Raw genomic sequence first — 15,837 nt, forward strand, 5'->3', positions numbered from 1 at the left:
CTAAGACCTGTTATAATTATACGTGAACTCTCATTAGCTAAATTAATGGTTGCACTGCAGGTGTCAGGGAACAACAGCAACACGACTGAAAGATCTTTAGCTTCTTCTAAAAACCAATTCAAATTATGCCCTGCTCCAGATGTGACAGTCTGAAGACGAAATCTAGACTTTTCTGTATCCTGGAATAATTATCAATTTATTGTGTGTAGAATAAAATAAAGAGTGGGTTTTATCTGATTTCTGATCATTACTGGAGAAAACTTGACTGAAAGAAATTCATGTTGGGGAAACTTTCCAGGCTCCTTTCACAGTGAGGGTTGGGTAGCTAGTTAGAGTAAACAAACTAAATCACATTTACCTGCATTTTAACACCAGGGTCATGTTCTACCCATCATGCCTACGCAGCCCTGAAAACATCACGTGTCCATCTCTGATACTTATAAGAGCTCAAAACTGGCCCAAACCCTGATGGAGTCCAAGGGCCTGCAGTGCAGAACACATCTTGAGCCCAAATCTTGGGGGGCTCAGGATTTGGGCTTTTTCTGCAGCTCATGGGCTGCATTCACTGAACCGACCACAAACTCATCTGTGCACCAAAGTACACAGTGAGACGTCCTTTACCCTCACATCACTGGACACTTCCAGGTTCTGGGTTCCATTCACTCTATACCAGTGGTGCCCAAATCTTTTTGCATCACAGCTGTGATACAGAACGGCTGTGTGGGCGGAGCCTGTTTCGCTTCAGTGCCGAAAAAAAGGGGTTGTATTTTGATGTAATGACTGTGTCGATGCAATCAGTCATTACATCACTCAGCTCAGGACTGAGCTGTGTAGACGCCAGCGTGTATCATACAGTGCATCCACTTGCAGCCCTCCTCGTTTCCCAGCCGTCGCGCCCCCGTCTGCACATCCCCACACAGTCCTCACGTTTCACAGTCAGTGATTGTAAAGAGTTCCTCTGCAGTGGCTCTGCCAGGAGCCTGTCTGCAGAGAAGTCATTCCTTTGTCCACCTGCAGAGGAAAGCAGCTACCATGCACCTTATCATTAAGCACTCGATAGGCAACTTTACAGGAGCAGAGCACAGACGCAGTTTTAGCAGAGACACTGTTGAGCACGACGGTTTAGAAGTGTGTGTCTGAAAAAGCCCTCTGACTTGTCTTTGTGCTCTGGATGTTTGGCGTCTTAGCTTGTTAAGCTTTAAACTGTCACAAACTTGCACTTTAAGACAGACACGCTGCGGCCTCTCCTCATCACCCACCGCTGCGCAGGTATGCTTCATCTTATCTTCTTTGGCTTGGAAACATATTTGGTGATGCTTCATCCTCTGCTTTGTGTTTGTGTGCGAGCCCCGTCAAAAGGCTGTGCATTATGCTGGCAGCGTCCAAGATTTCTACTTTTTTATTCATGCAGCTTCTGTTTTTTTTTTCTCCATTAACATCTCGGGTTGCATTTCATTTTCTTAGTACTTATTTTAATATCTTTAGTTTTTTGTATTTCGGTCTTACTGTAATTTACCTGCTGTGGGCTTAGAGTTATTTTCCCTGATTTTATTTCATATAAACGTGTTTTTCAACCAAACGGTGAGGACTTACCTTCTTCCTTCAGAATAGTTGCATGAAGTATACAGGGCAGGAGGTGACGGGCCAGGTCTGCAGGTTTCTGCATCGCCATGTAGTGCAGAACCTAAAGACAAACCCCCAAAAAGTTTAGTTTGCCTGGCTTCTGTTTTCCTTTTGCTCTTTCAGATCAACAGAATATTTTTGCACAGCCAACAGGCTGCCTCTGAAGAAGACTCCAGATAAACGGTGACCTTTCTCTATGATGGTTATTCACAGAGGGACCAGTCATACCCAGATCTTTAAATCTGTCATAAGACTATCAGTGAGCATTATTTTTAACTTTCTCTTTTTGGATAAACAATGTCTTTAAAAGACAGGCAACATTTTCAGTGACGGTGCAAACTGGAGCTCCGAGCTCTGCTTTCATATGTGCAGGAAGAACATGCAAACGCTTGGCAGGGACCTGCCCGGGTCCAAATCCAGGACCCTCTTTGGGTGAGGAAACAACTAACCCCAGTTACTGTTTGTCCCTTTCCCATAAAGCCGACCGGATCATTAATAGAAGCTGGTTTAAAGTTGTTCTTCATTTAACACCATCACACCACAGAGAGCTGCTGTGTGTCAGTTAAACATCGTGTGTGACAGCATCAGATCCTTTTTCATCAACATGTGAAAATGCTTCAACATGTCTGTGAGCACAGATCTGTGTTAAACTGACTTCTTCAACATACATGAGCCAAAACGGTCCCATGGCAGAAGCTGATCCTGAAAATCAGCAGAAACATTCATGAAAACACTTTGTGATCCACTTAGTAAACACGTTTGGCTTAAAACACGCATGTGGCAAAACGAACGACCTGCTTCAGACCTTCTCGGCCTCCTTGGTGTCATCAAAAAGTCTTTTTTGGCGTCGTGCAGGTGTGACCCTGGCAGTCTCCCAAGCCTCCACCCACATGTTGCCTGGGATCTTCATCCTGGGACTGAGTGTCCCCATCACCATTGTGTTGACCTTCTCATCAACCACTTCCTCTTCTACGTAATCCCGAGGTGAATACCAGCGCACAAAATCCTCCAGGACACAGCCGGGGTTGGCTGCCTGTGGACAGAGACACAAACTCGTACTTTAAATGAAGTAATGTGTAAATATATTCACTGACACCTCATACTGGCACTGACGACTCGAGCAGGGCCCACTCACGACACCACTGCATTCATGGACCCAAGCACACCAGGCTGTCACTGAACATAAAATGTCATTTAGGCATCAAAACGATTTCCTTCTGTTCAGGACTGGAAGTAAATACGTGTGATCTGGCAACAAAAATGTTTTACTTTTTTGTGTAAGAGTAAATCTGAAAATCTATGAATAACAAATCAATTGTATTTTAGTATTAAAACCAGTTCAGACTGAATAAAGAGCTCGTCCACACTGGATCAGAAACAGAGACATGGTGGGAATAACCAACACTGTAGATTCAGGGCAGCTGCAGCATGACTTACACTGTGTGCTGGTCATTATCACTGCATTACTGCCTCAGATCTGCAGGTCTCTGCAAAGACAAGGTTCAAATAACCTCTGAAGATGATTTATAAAACTGCAATGAGCTGTTTGAAAACTGACGACCACGTGATCGTCTGGTGATCAGAGGTTTCTGCACTCACGTAGCTTCTCCCAGCATGACTGCATCCATCATGCCACACGTGTCAGTGACAGAGTCACAGCTTTCCACAGCGTAGGCTGATCAACAGTCCTCTTATTCCACACTAGTTTACTTGTAAAAGCCTACATGACATTTATTATTAATTCATTAATATCCCATTCATTAACTGCACAGAGAAGACGGTTCCTGAAAATGAAACATGATGCACAGATATCAGACTCAGTCAGCTTCAGCTGAGGTTAATGACATTTCTGTGAACCACTTATATGAGATCTGCTTTCATGGTTTTGTCACACAAAGGCCGCCTCTGTACTGTTACAACCGCTTTCTTTTAGTTCTAATTATTAACTGCAGGTCTTTGAACATGGAGCGAGTGGGGTTGGGTTAACTCTGACTCTAAACTGCCCACAGGTGTGAATGAGAGCATAAATCAGAGGTGTCCAACTCCAGGCCTCGAGGGCCGGTGTCCTGCAGGTTTTAGATGCGTCCTTGATCCAACACAGCTGATTTAAATGGCTAAATGACCTCCTCAAAGTGTCTTGGGTTAGGGCTATCCTTTGTTGCTAGTTAGCCTGACCTGTATCCCCAATGTTAAGTTTGTACATGGTATGTATGGTCGATTAGGTCATCTCAGTTGCAGGCAACCAACAAATAAAGCTTATCCTTATCGTGGAAGTTCTCCAGAGGCTGAACTAACCATCTGATTCAGGTGTGTTGACACAGGGTGAGATCTGCAGGACGCCGGCCCTCGAGGCCTGGAGTTGCCCACCCCTGGGTTAAATGTTTGTCTGTCTCTCTGTGTTCGCCCTGCAACTGGCGACCTGTCCAGGGTGAACCCCGCCTCTCGCCCTATGGTATGGGATAGGCTCCACCCCGTGTGACCCCGACTATTATTTTCAACATGCTGTATTTGGAATAAATAACAGCATATGATGTGTTTGCACAGTGAGGCAGTGACTCTGACCTGTGAACATAGAGAGGCTCTGCAGAGTTGAGCAGAGTCATGTTGTTGTAGGGGTGCAGCCTGCCCTCAGCTCTGCCCTCAGCTTGTGTCGCCTCAGTCTCGCCCTGGTCACTCAGGCACTCGAAGAATTCCTCCTCGCTGTCACTCCACGAGTCCCAGGATTTTCCTTGAGACATCTCTCTTGTTGAACTGGAAGCACTGGTTGCACACTCTGGTCCTTGGCGGCTCTTCTGGCAGGCACCTGAGACCCTGTGTTCCTTTTCTTTCCCCTCGGGTACCTTGTGAGATTCATCTCTGGCCTTCTTCCTTTCGATACAACAATTCAGCATCTGTCCAGGAACAAAAACTCTTTTCACACATGGAAACATAACACTGCTACTTGTGTTCAACAGACAACACGACATAAACAGGTGTTTGGGAGTTTGAAGATGCTGTATCACACTGAGCATTAGCTCTCAGAATTCATTTTTCTCTTTATCACCTAAACATCGTTCCAATTATCAAAGTTAACACAACACTTTTGATAAACCACTGGAATTAAAGTTGCAAGTCTACAAATGTGCATGATGTTGTTTTTTGTCTTTTAAATCGTTCGATTAGTCCTTGCACTTTGTGCACTGTGTGGCTACCTGGAACTTCTGATGCAAAAGACAACAGCGAAGATCAGGAGCTCCACCTGCCAGCCTGCAGATTAGGAAGCACAGAGATGGATATGAGTGAACACCAGTGTGTTAACAGAGAAACAAATACTGCTTAAACAATTTCAAGCAAAGTTTTAGTTAGAGCACGGCACAAACACTGCAGGGGCTTTTGTGCCTGGTATTATGTACTTGGATTTTTACATTTTGGTCATTTGTCTGTTATTAGAGACGGACGGAGATCCAACATGACTGACAACAAGACCAAAGCCTGATTCTAAAGTGTCGGCTCAGCTGGACAAAGTACAGACATCCAGCATTTGACTTTATTTATATGGCACAGGATAAGAACCACAGAGTGCTTCACAATAATATGAAACAGCACAAATCTAGTTCAAAGCCAGGCTAAATAAATGAGTCTCAAGCTGCTGTTTATAAAAATAAATGCAATCAAAGCAACATAATGATGGAGGCAAAGCACTCCACAGCCTGGGGGCCCCCACTCTGACAGATCCATCTCCTCTGGTCTCAAAATGTGTTTCTGTCTTCTGTCTGTGTCCAAGTCAACAGTCTAACGAGGTCCCACAAATGTCTGCAAATAGGTTCTGCTCTTCCACGAAGTCCTTTGAGATCCCGACTGAAATCGGCTAGTGCCAATATCTGCTGAGTGTTGGCCACGAATAAAGCAGCAATAACAGAGTTCAACGAGAACAACAACTTTTCATTATCAGTTATTCTTCACTCTCTCCACAGCTGATGGACCAACAGCAGCACACAGAGGACAGTGGTACCAGATACTTTGTATGCCGTCACCATCTGACAGAGGAGCTCCAGGGCTGAAAATATATCCTCAACCTCAGGTTCAACTAACGAACTGACCCAGTCACAGACTTCCAGGGAGGCTTTGGAGTATCATTCCCAAGTTCAAGCTCAGCCCCTAGTCCCACTTCTTAGAAAGGGAAACCGCTACTGTAGTCTGCTTATCCCGAGGTGGGAAACCAGGACAGTCCAACAACATCCACAGACTCAGTGGGACTCGCACCTCCAGCCCAGGAGTCCTGCCACCAAAGAGTCATGTAACTCGTCACAGACCTCGCCAATTAATATCAAATCAAATATCAGCTGGTTCAGTCCCAACTGATGGTCTCATTATTCAGGTTTCACACAAGAAACGTCTCATGACGGGTAAAAACAACGAGCTCTCTCAAGACTTTTGCAAAACATGCTGGTGGCAGTGGTCACAGTAGAACTACTGAAGGTTCCAGCGCACTTTTGGTAAAGTGGAAAGAATATTATTTCACCATAAATGGGCCACGACCAGGTGCTTCCCACAAGATTTCACACAGACCAGTGAAAAGAATTATCAGAAGAGTCAAGGCCCAGTTATGAAGAGCCACAGAAAGGCCTGGAATCAGCAGGTACGACTGTTTCAAAGAAAACAATATGGGCGCAAGAGCCACAGAAAAAAAGAGAAGCGTGAAGTGTGTTTAAAGTTTGCTGAACAAGTCTGTGAAACGCTGGCAGAATATTATCATCTGCATTCATAAAGTATCCACAGGCGTCTTTGCCTGCTCTCCTGTACACTCATGAGTTCACACCTACCTGCCCCTCTAACACCATCGTTACATTTGCTGATGATGCGACAATCATCAGCGGAGAAGACGGCGAACAGGCAGGAGGTTAAAAACCTGACAGGCTGCTGCAATGAACACAACCGTCTGCTCAGCGCCATCAAAACTAAGGAGATGTGACCTCAGCAGAGGGAAACACGTTCCTCTCCACATCAAGCAGACTGTGTTCAGCGAGTGTCCTCGTTCCTGGGGACTCACGTAGCTGAGGACCTCTCATGGTCCAAAGTCAAAGACTCCACCTCAGGATGCTGAGGAGGAGGAGGAACCATCTGGAGAAGAAAGTCTTGGTGGCTTTTTTACCACAGCACCATAGTGTGTCCCCACCTACTGCTAACAGCTTGGTATGCTAACTGCTCGGTGGGTCATTAAGACAGCACAGAAGAATAGTGCCTGTCCCTTTCCTTCCCTGGAGGACATGGTCAGCACTCGCTGTCTCAGGAGAGCCAATCAAATCTCATCTCATCCTGGACAGCACCTGTTCAAGAAACAGGACAGCCAGGCTAAGAAAACAGCTTTTCCCCTGGACCATCGATCACTGAACACTAAGCTCAGTGAACGGACCGAGTGAGCCTCCCTCCTACCTGAGACACTCCTGTGTAACATTCAGTATAATGTTCACTAATGCTGCCAAATGTAAGCTTACATCTAATACAAAACACCAGCATAACACGGGACAATTACACCCTCCCTCCATGGCTGCTGCCATCCAACCAGTGCAATACTCCTCTGGTTAAATGGTAAATGGACTGGTTCTTATATAGCGCTTTTCTACTCTTCTGAGCACTCAAAGCGCTTTACACAACTTGTGCATTCACCCATTCACACAAGCACATTTTTCTAGGTGCTTTCTAAGTAACATTCTCTCTCTCACACACACACACACACGCGCACACTCCGATGAACGCATCGGAGAGCAATTTGGGGTTAGTATCTTGCCCAAGGATATTTGGCATGCAGCCTGGGGGAAGCCAGGAATTGAACCACCAACCTTCCGATCAGTAGACGACCCGCTCTACCGCCTGAGCTGCAGCCACCCTATTTTATTGCTATTTTATTCAGTTTGACGAATGAATGATGAGTGTAAGCAGGTAAGAATGTATGTAAGCTCTGCTCCAGTGTAATGCATAGGTACAACAATACGCTTTAACTTTATAGTTTGGTCACTTAATTCAATTCAATAAAACTTTATTGATCCTGAAGGCTGACCCCAATGGAAATTGGGTTAAGGCTGCCGACCTTTGCCAGCGCCATCTTACCCTTCTGACCATACATACATGACACAAACATCACATGGGGAAGACAGGTCAGAGAGGCATAACAATGGAAAATGCACCACATGAGGAAAGATAAGGAGAAAAAAATAACTCCCCCCAGACTGAGCTCCAACAGGGAGATCAGTTTGAGAACAGAAAAAAAACACCTCTGCACATGAAAAAACTCTTAATACATGAAAGAAACACATGACAAGCAACAGGGATGGGTAAAGGGTGAGAGACAGCCAGTGTAGACAGTACATCCAGGCCTGCGTGCGCTGGTCTCCTTGATCCACCGTCAGCATCGGAGGGGAATAAGCGTCGAAGGCGTTTGGAGGGGGGAGGAGTGTACATCTGCATGTGTATATATGTCTGTGTAAGCGTGTGCGTGTCCAGAGTTCAGCTGAGACAGTGTCCTCCTCCCTGCCAGGCTAAGTAAACAGTCTTCCAGCCAACCCAGGTGGCCTTGCATGGAGTGGGAAGAACAGTCTAAACACAGTCGTTATCAGGGAGTTGTTGTTCGGCTCCAGCCTTGAGCCCACGGCTGGGGCCGAAGGGGTATCCGCATAAGTGATGGAGGTTTTTACTTTAGTGCGAACAGCTCATATGAATTTCAAAGCTGTTCTAACACTCCGACACTGGTCTCTCAATCTCCCGTTGGAGAGCCGTGAGCTTCTCCATGATGTTATCAAACTTGCGCTCCGTGATGTTGTCATTCTTGTGCTCAGAGAGCCGATTCTGAGAACTCAAAGACACGACGTCGTAGTCTCACTCCAAGCGCTTTATTTGTTACGCCATTTTTCTCCACACCAACAACAACCCTTCGCGGGCAACAGTACTCTCGCAGTATAACAGAAAATAACAAGTTAACAACGACCGCAGTGAGCTTCTCCAAGATGTGATCCAATTTGCACTCAGAAGTCTTATTCTGAGTATTCACAGCAGCCGTAAGCTTCTCCAAGATCTTATCCATGCTGCACTCAATGAGCTCATTTTGAGAAACTCACGCCTCTTCCCATCGTTTGAATCCCAGCGGGCAGCCTTGTGGGGGTTTGAACAGCCGGTTCCGCTTTCTTAATTCTTCGATAAGTCAGGGCCAAGCCAGCTCCGATCAGCCAGAACCCTGTTACCATGGTTCCGAACAGGTAGATCTCTTCAGCACTCAGGCTCACCCGAGCCCAGACTTCTCGTTGAGAAAGGGGTGTCAATTGCATTCAGGGACCAGTTGATCAAATCCATAATTCCTCTTTTAGGTTTTAGAGAACAGACTGTGAGAGAGTGTTCCAGGGAAAAGTAATACAAAAAACACGAGAGTAAACAAGGACACAAGAGGCTAAGCAGGGAAGATAAGGGAGAGGAGAAAAGTGCGACTGCCTTTGTTAAGAGCAAAACTCTCTGAATGCTGTAAACACACCGTGTTTGGGTGGCTGCATCCCAAAAACACCACAGCAACACTGAAGTCTGGAGGTGGGAGCATTATGATTTTGATGTTCCCAAAAAAATGTGTGATTGCTTAGAAAAGTTATGCATAAAAACTTTATAACAAGCTGCAAAAGGGACTGAGCCATTAAATCTAACTCCAGGAAGGATGAATGGAGACATTGTTGATTAAAATCTGCTGCCATCTACCAGGATGATGAAGATGAAACAAGGATGGATGTTTCAGCAAGACCATGATCACAAACACAGCCAATGGAAACTGTTGGTTTCAGAGGAATCAAGTAAAGCTGCTGGAACGGCCCAGCCAATCACCTGAGCCGAATCTGTGGGAAGGATCCACGGAGCATTCGGGATTTATAGACTGTTTGTGTGGTGAGTGGGTCAAAGTCATGAGCAATGATGGGACTGGTTTCTCCATACAGAAGCTGCCATGAACTGTCATCACCAACATTTGTATAAAGTAATAAATAAATGTCTGTGTGTTTAATGTCCCTGTGTTACCGACATCTGGTGATAATTTCACATCAAAGCACCTTTAGAAATATATTTGCTTAGAGAACTGCTGACGTGTTCAATACTTATTTTACCTGCTATAAAATGAAAATGTTAATATGTGTGACATCTTTAAAATCAAAGCAGCACGAGCCTGTGAGGTACCCACCCACAAATAAGATGGTTATTTTCCCACCGGTAACGCAACTCAAGGACAAACTCCTGCCAGAGGTGTCCAACAGCCCGCAGCCCACCGTAGTAATAGTTGACCAGACACACACACAGAGCCAGACGGTAGGTCAGACTGTCACTGGGGGCTGACTTCAGCTGGTGGAAAAGGTTCTACAACGAGGGAAAAGACCAGCATGAAATCAAACAGCAGGACACCAAATTTAATACATTCTAATAAAAATCCTGACAAAGTACTGACAGCACTGAGCCTGTCTTCACTCTGAAACTTATATTGGACCTGACCTGAGTGTAACCTTGAGTGTGCGAGTGGTGAAGAGGCAAACATACATAATCAGAGGTTTTCTCTTGCTCCGATGTCCCACTGGAGTTGGACAGCTGAGTGTTATTCTTACAGTCAGACTTCTCCACAGCAGCATCTGGAAACAGAGACACAAACACAAATAAATAAGTCTGTCATTTAGAAACTCTGTTGTTTTATAGATGTTAGAAGAATTAAACAAGTGGAGCTCACGTAGTCATCACTTCATGATAAAACACAGGATGCTGATCGCTCAGTGGCAAAAGCAGGATGTGACCAGAAGTAGACAATAAAAATAAGAACGCTGCCTGATATCCTGTTTAAGATGACGCTCTTGTGCTTTACTGAGCTGCTGTCAGATGGGATCAATATCTGTGGCCAGCACTCTAAGACATAAATGCAATTACGGCTGTAGTTTTAAGATTCAAGGTTGTCTTAGCTCGAGCTCGAGCTGCTGAGTGTGACGGGCTCAACAGTAACCAGGAAGGAAAAACTGTTTGTGAAAAGAAGCAGAGGAGCCACATCAGTACGAGTCAAACTACCACACGGAGGAAGTAGGAGGCCCACACAGAGAACAATGAGGAAAAAAAGACACTTTATTTGTCCTTGATTATGTTCTTTCTATCGGTAGCTTGATTACATCCATCTTATCTGCTGCGTATCATTTGGTGCATGAATTTTAGCCTCTTGGCTTAGAAATAGTTTCCTCTGTGCTGTTCGGACAAAAAACAAAGCCATAAAAAGTCTTCACACATCACACAACAATGTGTATGTTTGTAATGGATCCAAGTGTATTAGCAACCAGAAAAATACAACATTAAGGTCAGTGCACTTAATGCACTGACCTTAATGTAGTATGTAGCGGTGTGTTTGAAATCTGTACTGACTAGTAAAACCTCTGTGGTCAGCCCCAAAGCATCATGGTCTCCGTTCCTGAGTGTCCCACTGATCAGTTTAACTTACCCAGTAAACACTGAGGATTTTCAGCCGTCCTGACTCGAACTGACCAGTGAGGAGCTTGAAGAGGGTCGAGGTCACTGTTGGGTGATAAACAGAGTAAACAGTAGAGGAGAGTTTCTGATACACTTTTAGTTAAAGGGTTTTTATAAGTAATGAGTCATGTTTGATTACATGTGACGTAGTCCTTCACCAGTAATCAAGATAATTACACATGTAAGCATTTCCTTATGTCACACTCAGTTTGTCCCTTCATGCACAAGCTTGTTAGACCTGTGCCAGCTCTGTTTGGGCCTTACAATCAAACCCATGTACGTTTACCCTTTTAATAAACTGCTCCACCCATTTCCTACTTTACGAGTGAAATATGAAGCAATGCAGTGTGTACACGGATGCAACACTCAGTGCTCAGCGCAGCGTTTTGTGTGCTATAGTGCAAGTGAACAGCTCACTCCCATCAAAGCTTTTCCATTGGATCGTTAACACAAACACCAAATGTCAGGAGGACATGCGCCTCAAACTGGAGTTGTCTTTCTAGCCTGGGTACTGTGTTATCCTTGTCTGTATACCGAGCTTCTTATTAATAATCAGCTCTGCACAGGAGCAGAAGCAGAGTCCAGCCTGTTGCTCTTACAGTATAATACTCATAAAGAAAGTACAGTAACCGTGGTTAGTCACTGAGCAGCCCGGTGCGTTTCTCTTGATTTCTTTAGTCAGGGTAAATTCATTCACCTGCACGGGTTAGCTAAACGAACTTTACAAAACAAGTTTCCCCGACAGCCGAGTGCTCACCTAAGGACCTAAGTTACGGATTAGCTTACACACACATTTAACTTACCGAAAAGAATACGGTGGGGCCTCAGGTCCTCCTGTCTGGTAGTCCAATTTACTGAAGAACACCTCAGGCTGTCACTTTGAAATAGCCGGGAATGTAAACGCTGGACCTCTCAGCATCTGCCATTCCCGAACAGACACATGCAAGTTTGTCCGTGACTGCAGCCGCGCTGTACATTTATTTCAGTTTCAATATTTATTTCAGTTTCAATATTTTTTTCAGTTTCAATATTTTTTTCGGTTTCATTTCAAGGTGGCATCGTTCTGATCCCATACACACACAAATTGATTTACAAGTACAAAATATTTATGAGCACAATTTGAGCCCATATACTCTCTCTACCACAGCTGCCTTTGAACTTGCCTGGCCAGGTCTGAGTCCAGCTTTGCTACTCCTGCCAGGTCACATGACACAGGGGTGTGCTCTGATGTCAGCAGGCAGGTCAGTGGAGCCCTCTGGTGGTGGATATACGGCAGTGAAACAGGAGGAGGCCTGAGAACAGACAGCAGGCTTAACTAGCAGGACAAAGTACTTGAAGGAGTCATCACAGCCAATCAGCTCTCAGGAAAATGGAACATCACATACATTTGCTCTTCTTTGATTTTCATCAATGTATTTCCTTTGATAGATTTTCCGTCAACACTTCTGCTTGATTAGAAGCTCATAGGCAGTTCCTGTCACTCTACAATAAAACAATGTAAAGGCTGCGCTCTCTGCCCTCCCTAATTTGACATATTTTGTTGTTTTGTGTGTGTGTTTGTCTGTGTGAAGTTTTGATGTGTATGTGAAAAACACAATTTTGAAAACACTGGAAAAAGACCTCAAGACATGTTTTCCTTTACTTTCTATGAAACAACAATTCCCACCAAGGCTTTTCAGTGTGAAATTTAGTGTATAGAAAATACCTGTGCCAGGTTGTCTCCATCTAGTGGTGAACATGGCCTCACCACTACATCAGGTGAGCTTTTCACTGTGCACAGTGACACAAAAGTCATTTAACAATTTTAAAAAAAGCAATGTTACAGATTCAGTAAGAACTGAAGTTTATCATAATCCTTCAAGTTTCACTCAGTAACAGCAGCTTTTTAATATTATTGACTATATTTTAGAGTCACATTTATATGAAATGTCAAACAATCACAGAGTGACACTGAACTAAACAATCAATGCCATGTGAGTTGTTCTTGTTTGTTCTTTATCTCAGATTTATTGTAAGCAGCGGGAGTAGAAGCTAAAGAAAAATAGTAAAGATATGAATGAATCTCTGCTCTTACAGCTTTTATTGTGCCATAATGTCTGCTTTGAAACTGTCCTCTTGCTCGTCTCTTGGATGCTCACCTCTTCTTCACCTGTTCCTTTCACCAAACTGCTGCACTCTCGTTCTCTGCTCTCGCCTCCTCTTCTGGTTATAATTAGGATGCAGTCAGCATGTGCCAAACAAACTCCCCCCAAATCGATCATGTTTGATATGATGATGACGTTTTTAACATCTTATTTATGCACTTGTTGGGTGGGAAAGAGTAAACAAAGATGGGGCATAGAAGCAGAACTGAGTCCTACGTGTGGAGGGACAGTAACTGTGTGTGTATATGTAAGCATTTAAACACTGCAGAGAGTCAAATTAACAGTAACACTATTTTGTCTAAGTCCGCCATTGTAGAAATTCATTTCACCGAAACAATAACATGGCGCACAATGTGACAATAAACGTATAAAACACAAATTCTTACCTAGCAGGAGAATAAATAATCAGTATTTTAAGGCTACTGCATGTATAGATGTCACTGCTGGCTCACATAAGCTAGCTCTGAGACCCGCCAGAGTTTACGCCACAGTTGACTGTCGCGAAAGAGTCGTAAATCACCGGCATTGTAAAACTTAAAATGATTCCAGGGCATGTTATAAAACACCCAATAGATGTACTGGATATTAAACGGTATCAAACGACTAAATGAACACAGGGTTACAATTACATGCTCACGTCGTCACATCGAGAGTTTATTCATTAATCATCAGAGTTCAACAATGTTACATCCAGTTGAAAACAGCTTCACTAACGCCAGCAAAACAGGCTAACAGTATATAAGAGCACAAAAACAGCCGTGCTTATCGACAGCTCGACATATCCTCAACAACTCACCTCAGTATGTGTAACCCGTTCATGTGTTACGCCTGTTGTTCTTGCGTTGTGTTCTGGCGTGAAAGTAAGAGGCAGGAGACAGTACTGGGTCTTTGGCTCTTTACTGCACATCTGCAACACAGAAACATGTGTCTGATCTGTGTGTGTCACGCGACTGCCAGTACACCTCTCCTCCGGCCATGCTGAAAGCAGCTGTGTCTGCAGCTTCATTAACACTACAATAATATAATGAATCAAATACAACAAATTGTTTTAAAACATTAACTTAAGCTCTCAAAAACAAAAAGCACAAAATAAATAATATGTCACTGAAAAAACATCAAAAACAACTTATAAGAACAATAAACAAAATAATTCAAAAACAAATAAACAGTCAGATAAATACAATTCAATAACCAGGACCCAATATTCTGGTACTTATAGTTCAAACATTATACTTCAGTACAATTATATTAATAACCGCCATCTAACAGGCAGTACAACACTGTACTTATAAAAACAATGAATGAAAGACTGCATCTCCAAAACATAAGAACATCTCCATACCTGCAACACAGAAATATGTGTCTGATCTGTGTGTGTCACGCGACTGCCAGTACACCTCTCCTGACGAAGGAAAAAAGAGTGCATGCTGTTAAAAAAAGACTGCCGCGAGTAGCCGCTAGCAATCAGGCTAACTTAGCATGCTAGCATTTTAGCTGCGTTCTCGGCTAAAACTCATAAGCGTATATTAGTGAACTCCGCCCTCCACAAAACTTATCCCGAATGAGTCTCTTAATGACAAACAAAAACGCGGCGGTTTGGCTGTATTCACATTGCAGCTTGGGATCTGAACAAACTTTAATTAGCTGAGAGCAACGTGGCAGTGACTTACCTCCGGCCATGCTGAAAGGAGCTGTGACCGGGGCACACATGCACGCGCCTACGTCACCACGCAGCGCACACACACATGAACGCACTATACACATATGCAGCATATTTATATTACTTGGTTTTAGAGTTGGAGTATTTACATATTGATCTGAAATATTTTGCTGCTGAGCAGCAGAGTTCCAAAGCGTCCCCCTGTAACCATGGTTACGCAGATGCGTTCCGACTGTCACGTCACCGAGGAGAACCTGTTTCAAATGTATACCTGGATCAACCTGCAATCAGTTTGAAAAGTTTTCTGCTGAGATCCGCAGCTCGACTTCCTGGCACCCCGGGATAAGATGAGTTGCTGTGTTTTTCACGGAGAAAAAATAACGTCAGTGTTAGATGAAAAAAAAAGATGCAAGCAGAAGAGGACAGCAGATTGAGAAGAGATTTCTTCAAACGGTAAGGAGCTTCTAACAAGTGATATCTGATAAGCTTAAAACTTAAATCTTAAATCTAATGTCCAGATTCATGCTAAACTTTTCTGATTACTCCGTGTATCTGCACCGTTAGACTTTTCATCGCCACTTTACGGTAACATACTGGCGTCACTGCTGCCAGCGTCATACCGTGACGCCGTGTTACGGTAGCTTACCTTTCTGCAGGATGATACCGTTTTTTGCTGGTGTGGTATAATACTCTTGGACAAATTATGGTAACGCACCGTAGCCTTTTTTACGGTATCTCACTGGCGACAGTTATGTCAGTGAGATACCGTTATGTCGTTATGTCGTAAATTACGTCAACAAAGTAACATCATACTGTGATTAATAAATTGGTATACTACCGTTTATTCACGGTATGTCACTGTAAGCCCGCTGCAAGGTAATAAACTGCAATATATTAACCAGTAACTTACCG

At 43.9% G+C, this 15,837-nt stretch overlaps 1 protein-coding gene and 1 long non-coding RNA gene across 2 annotated transcripts in view; both read right to left on the bottom strand.

Annotated features, from left to right (window-relative positions):
• LOC309691234 (rab3 GTPase-activating protein catalytic subunit-like) overlaps positions 1 to 12,047 on the bottom strand; it is a gene marked incomplete at its 5' end in the record, with an annotated part of 28,916 nt that extends 16,869 nt beyond the window's left edge. Inside the window, 10 exons of the mRNA XM_082508824.1 lie at positions 1,594 to 1,684; positions 2,429 to 2,656; positions 2,959 to 2,989; positions 4,186 to 4,514; positions 4,815 to 4,869; positions 9,809 to 9,981; positions 10,159 to 10,247; positions 11,093 to 11,166; positions 11,925 to 11,975; positions 12,031 to 12,047. Of these exons, the coding sequence (XP_082364950.1) occupies positions 1,594 to 1,684; positions 2,429 to 2,656; positions 2,959 to 2,989; positions 4,186 to 4,514; positions 4,815 to 4,869; positions 9,809 to 9,981; positions 10,159 to 10,247; positions 11,093 to 11,166; positions 11,925 to 11,975; positions 12,031 to 12,047 (1,138 nt within the window). The remainder of the gene's footprint in view (positions 1 to 1,593; positions 1,685 to 2,428; positions 2,657 to 2,958; positions 2,990 to 4,185; positions 4,515 to 4,814; positions 4,870 to 9,808; positions 9,982 to 10,158; positions 10,248 to 11,092; positions 11,167 to 11,924; positions 11,976 to 12,030) is intronic.
• A 390-nt stretch (positions 12,048 to 12,437) lies between these two features.
• Positions 12,438 to 15,149, bottom strand: LOC309690204. The gene is made up of 3 exons (XR_014271663.1): positions 14,062 to 15,149; positions 13,260 to 13,323; positions 12,438 to 12,891 (listed from the first exon to the last, which is right to left on the bottom strand). It is a non-coding gene; the product is annotated as an uncharacterized lncRNA (long non-coding RNA).
• Between the last annotated feature and the right edge of the window lie 688 nt (positions 15,150 to 15,837).

This window comes from Aulonocara stuartgranti (assembly GCF_965226115.1).
Source record: "Aulonocara stuartgranti genome assembly, chromosome: 16".
In the NCBI taxonomy this organism is placed as follows: Eukaryota; Metazoa; Chordata; class Actinopteri; order Cichliformes; family Cichlidae; genus Aulonocara; species Aulonocara stuartgranti.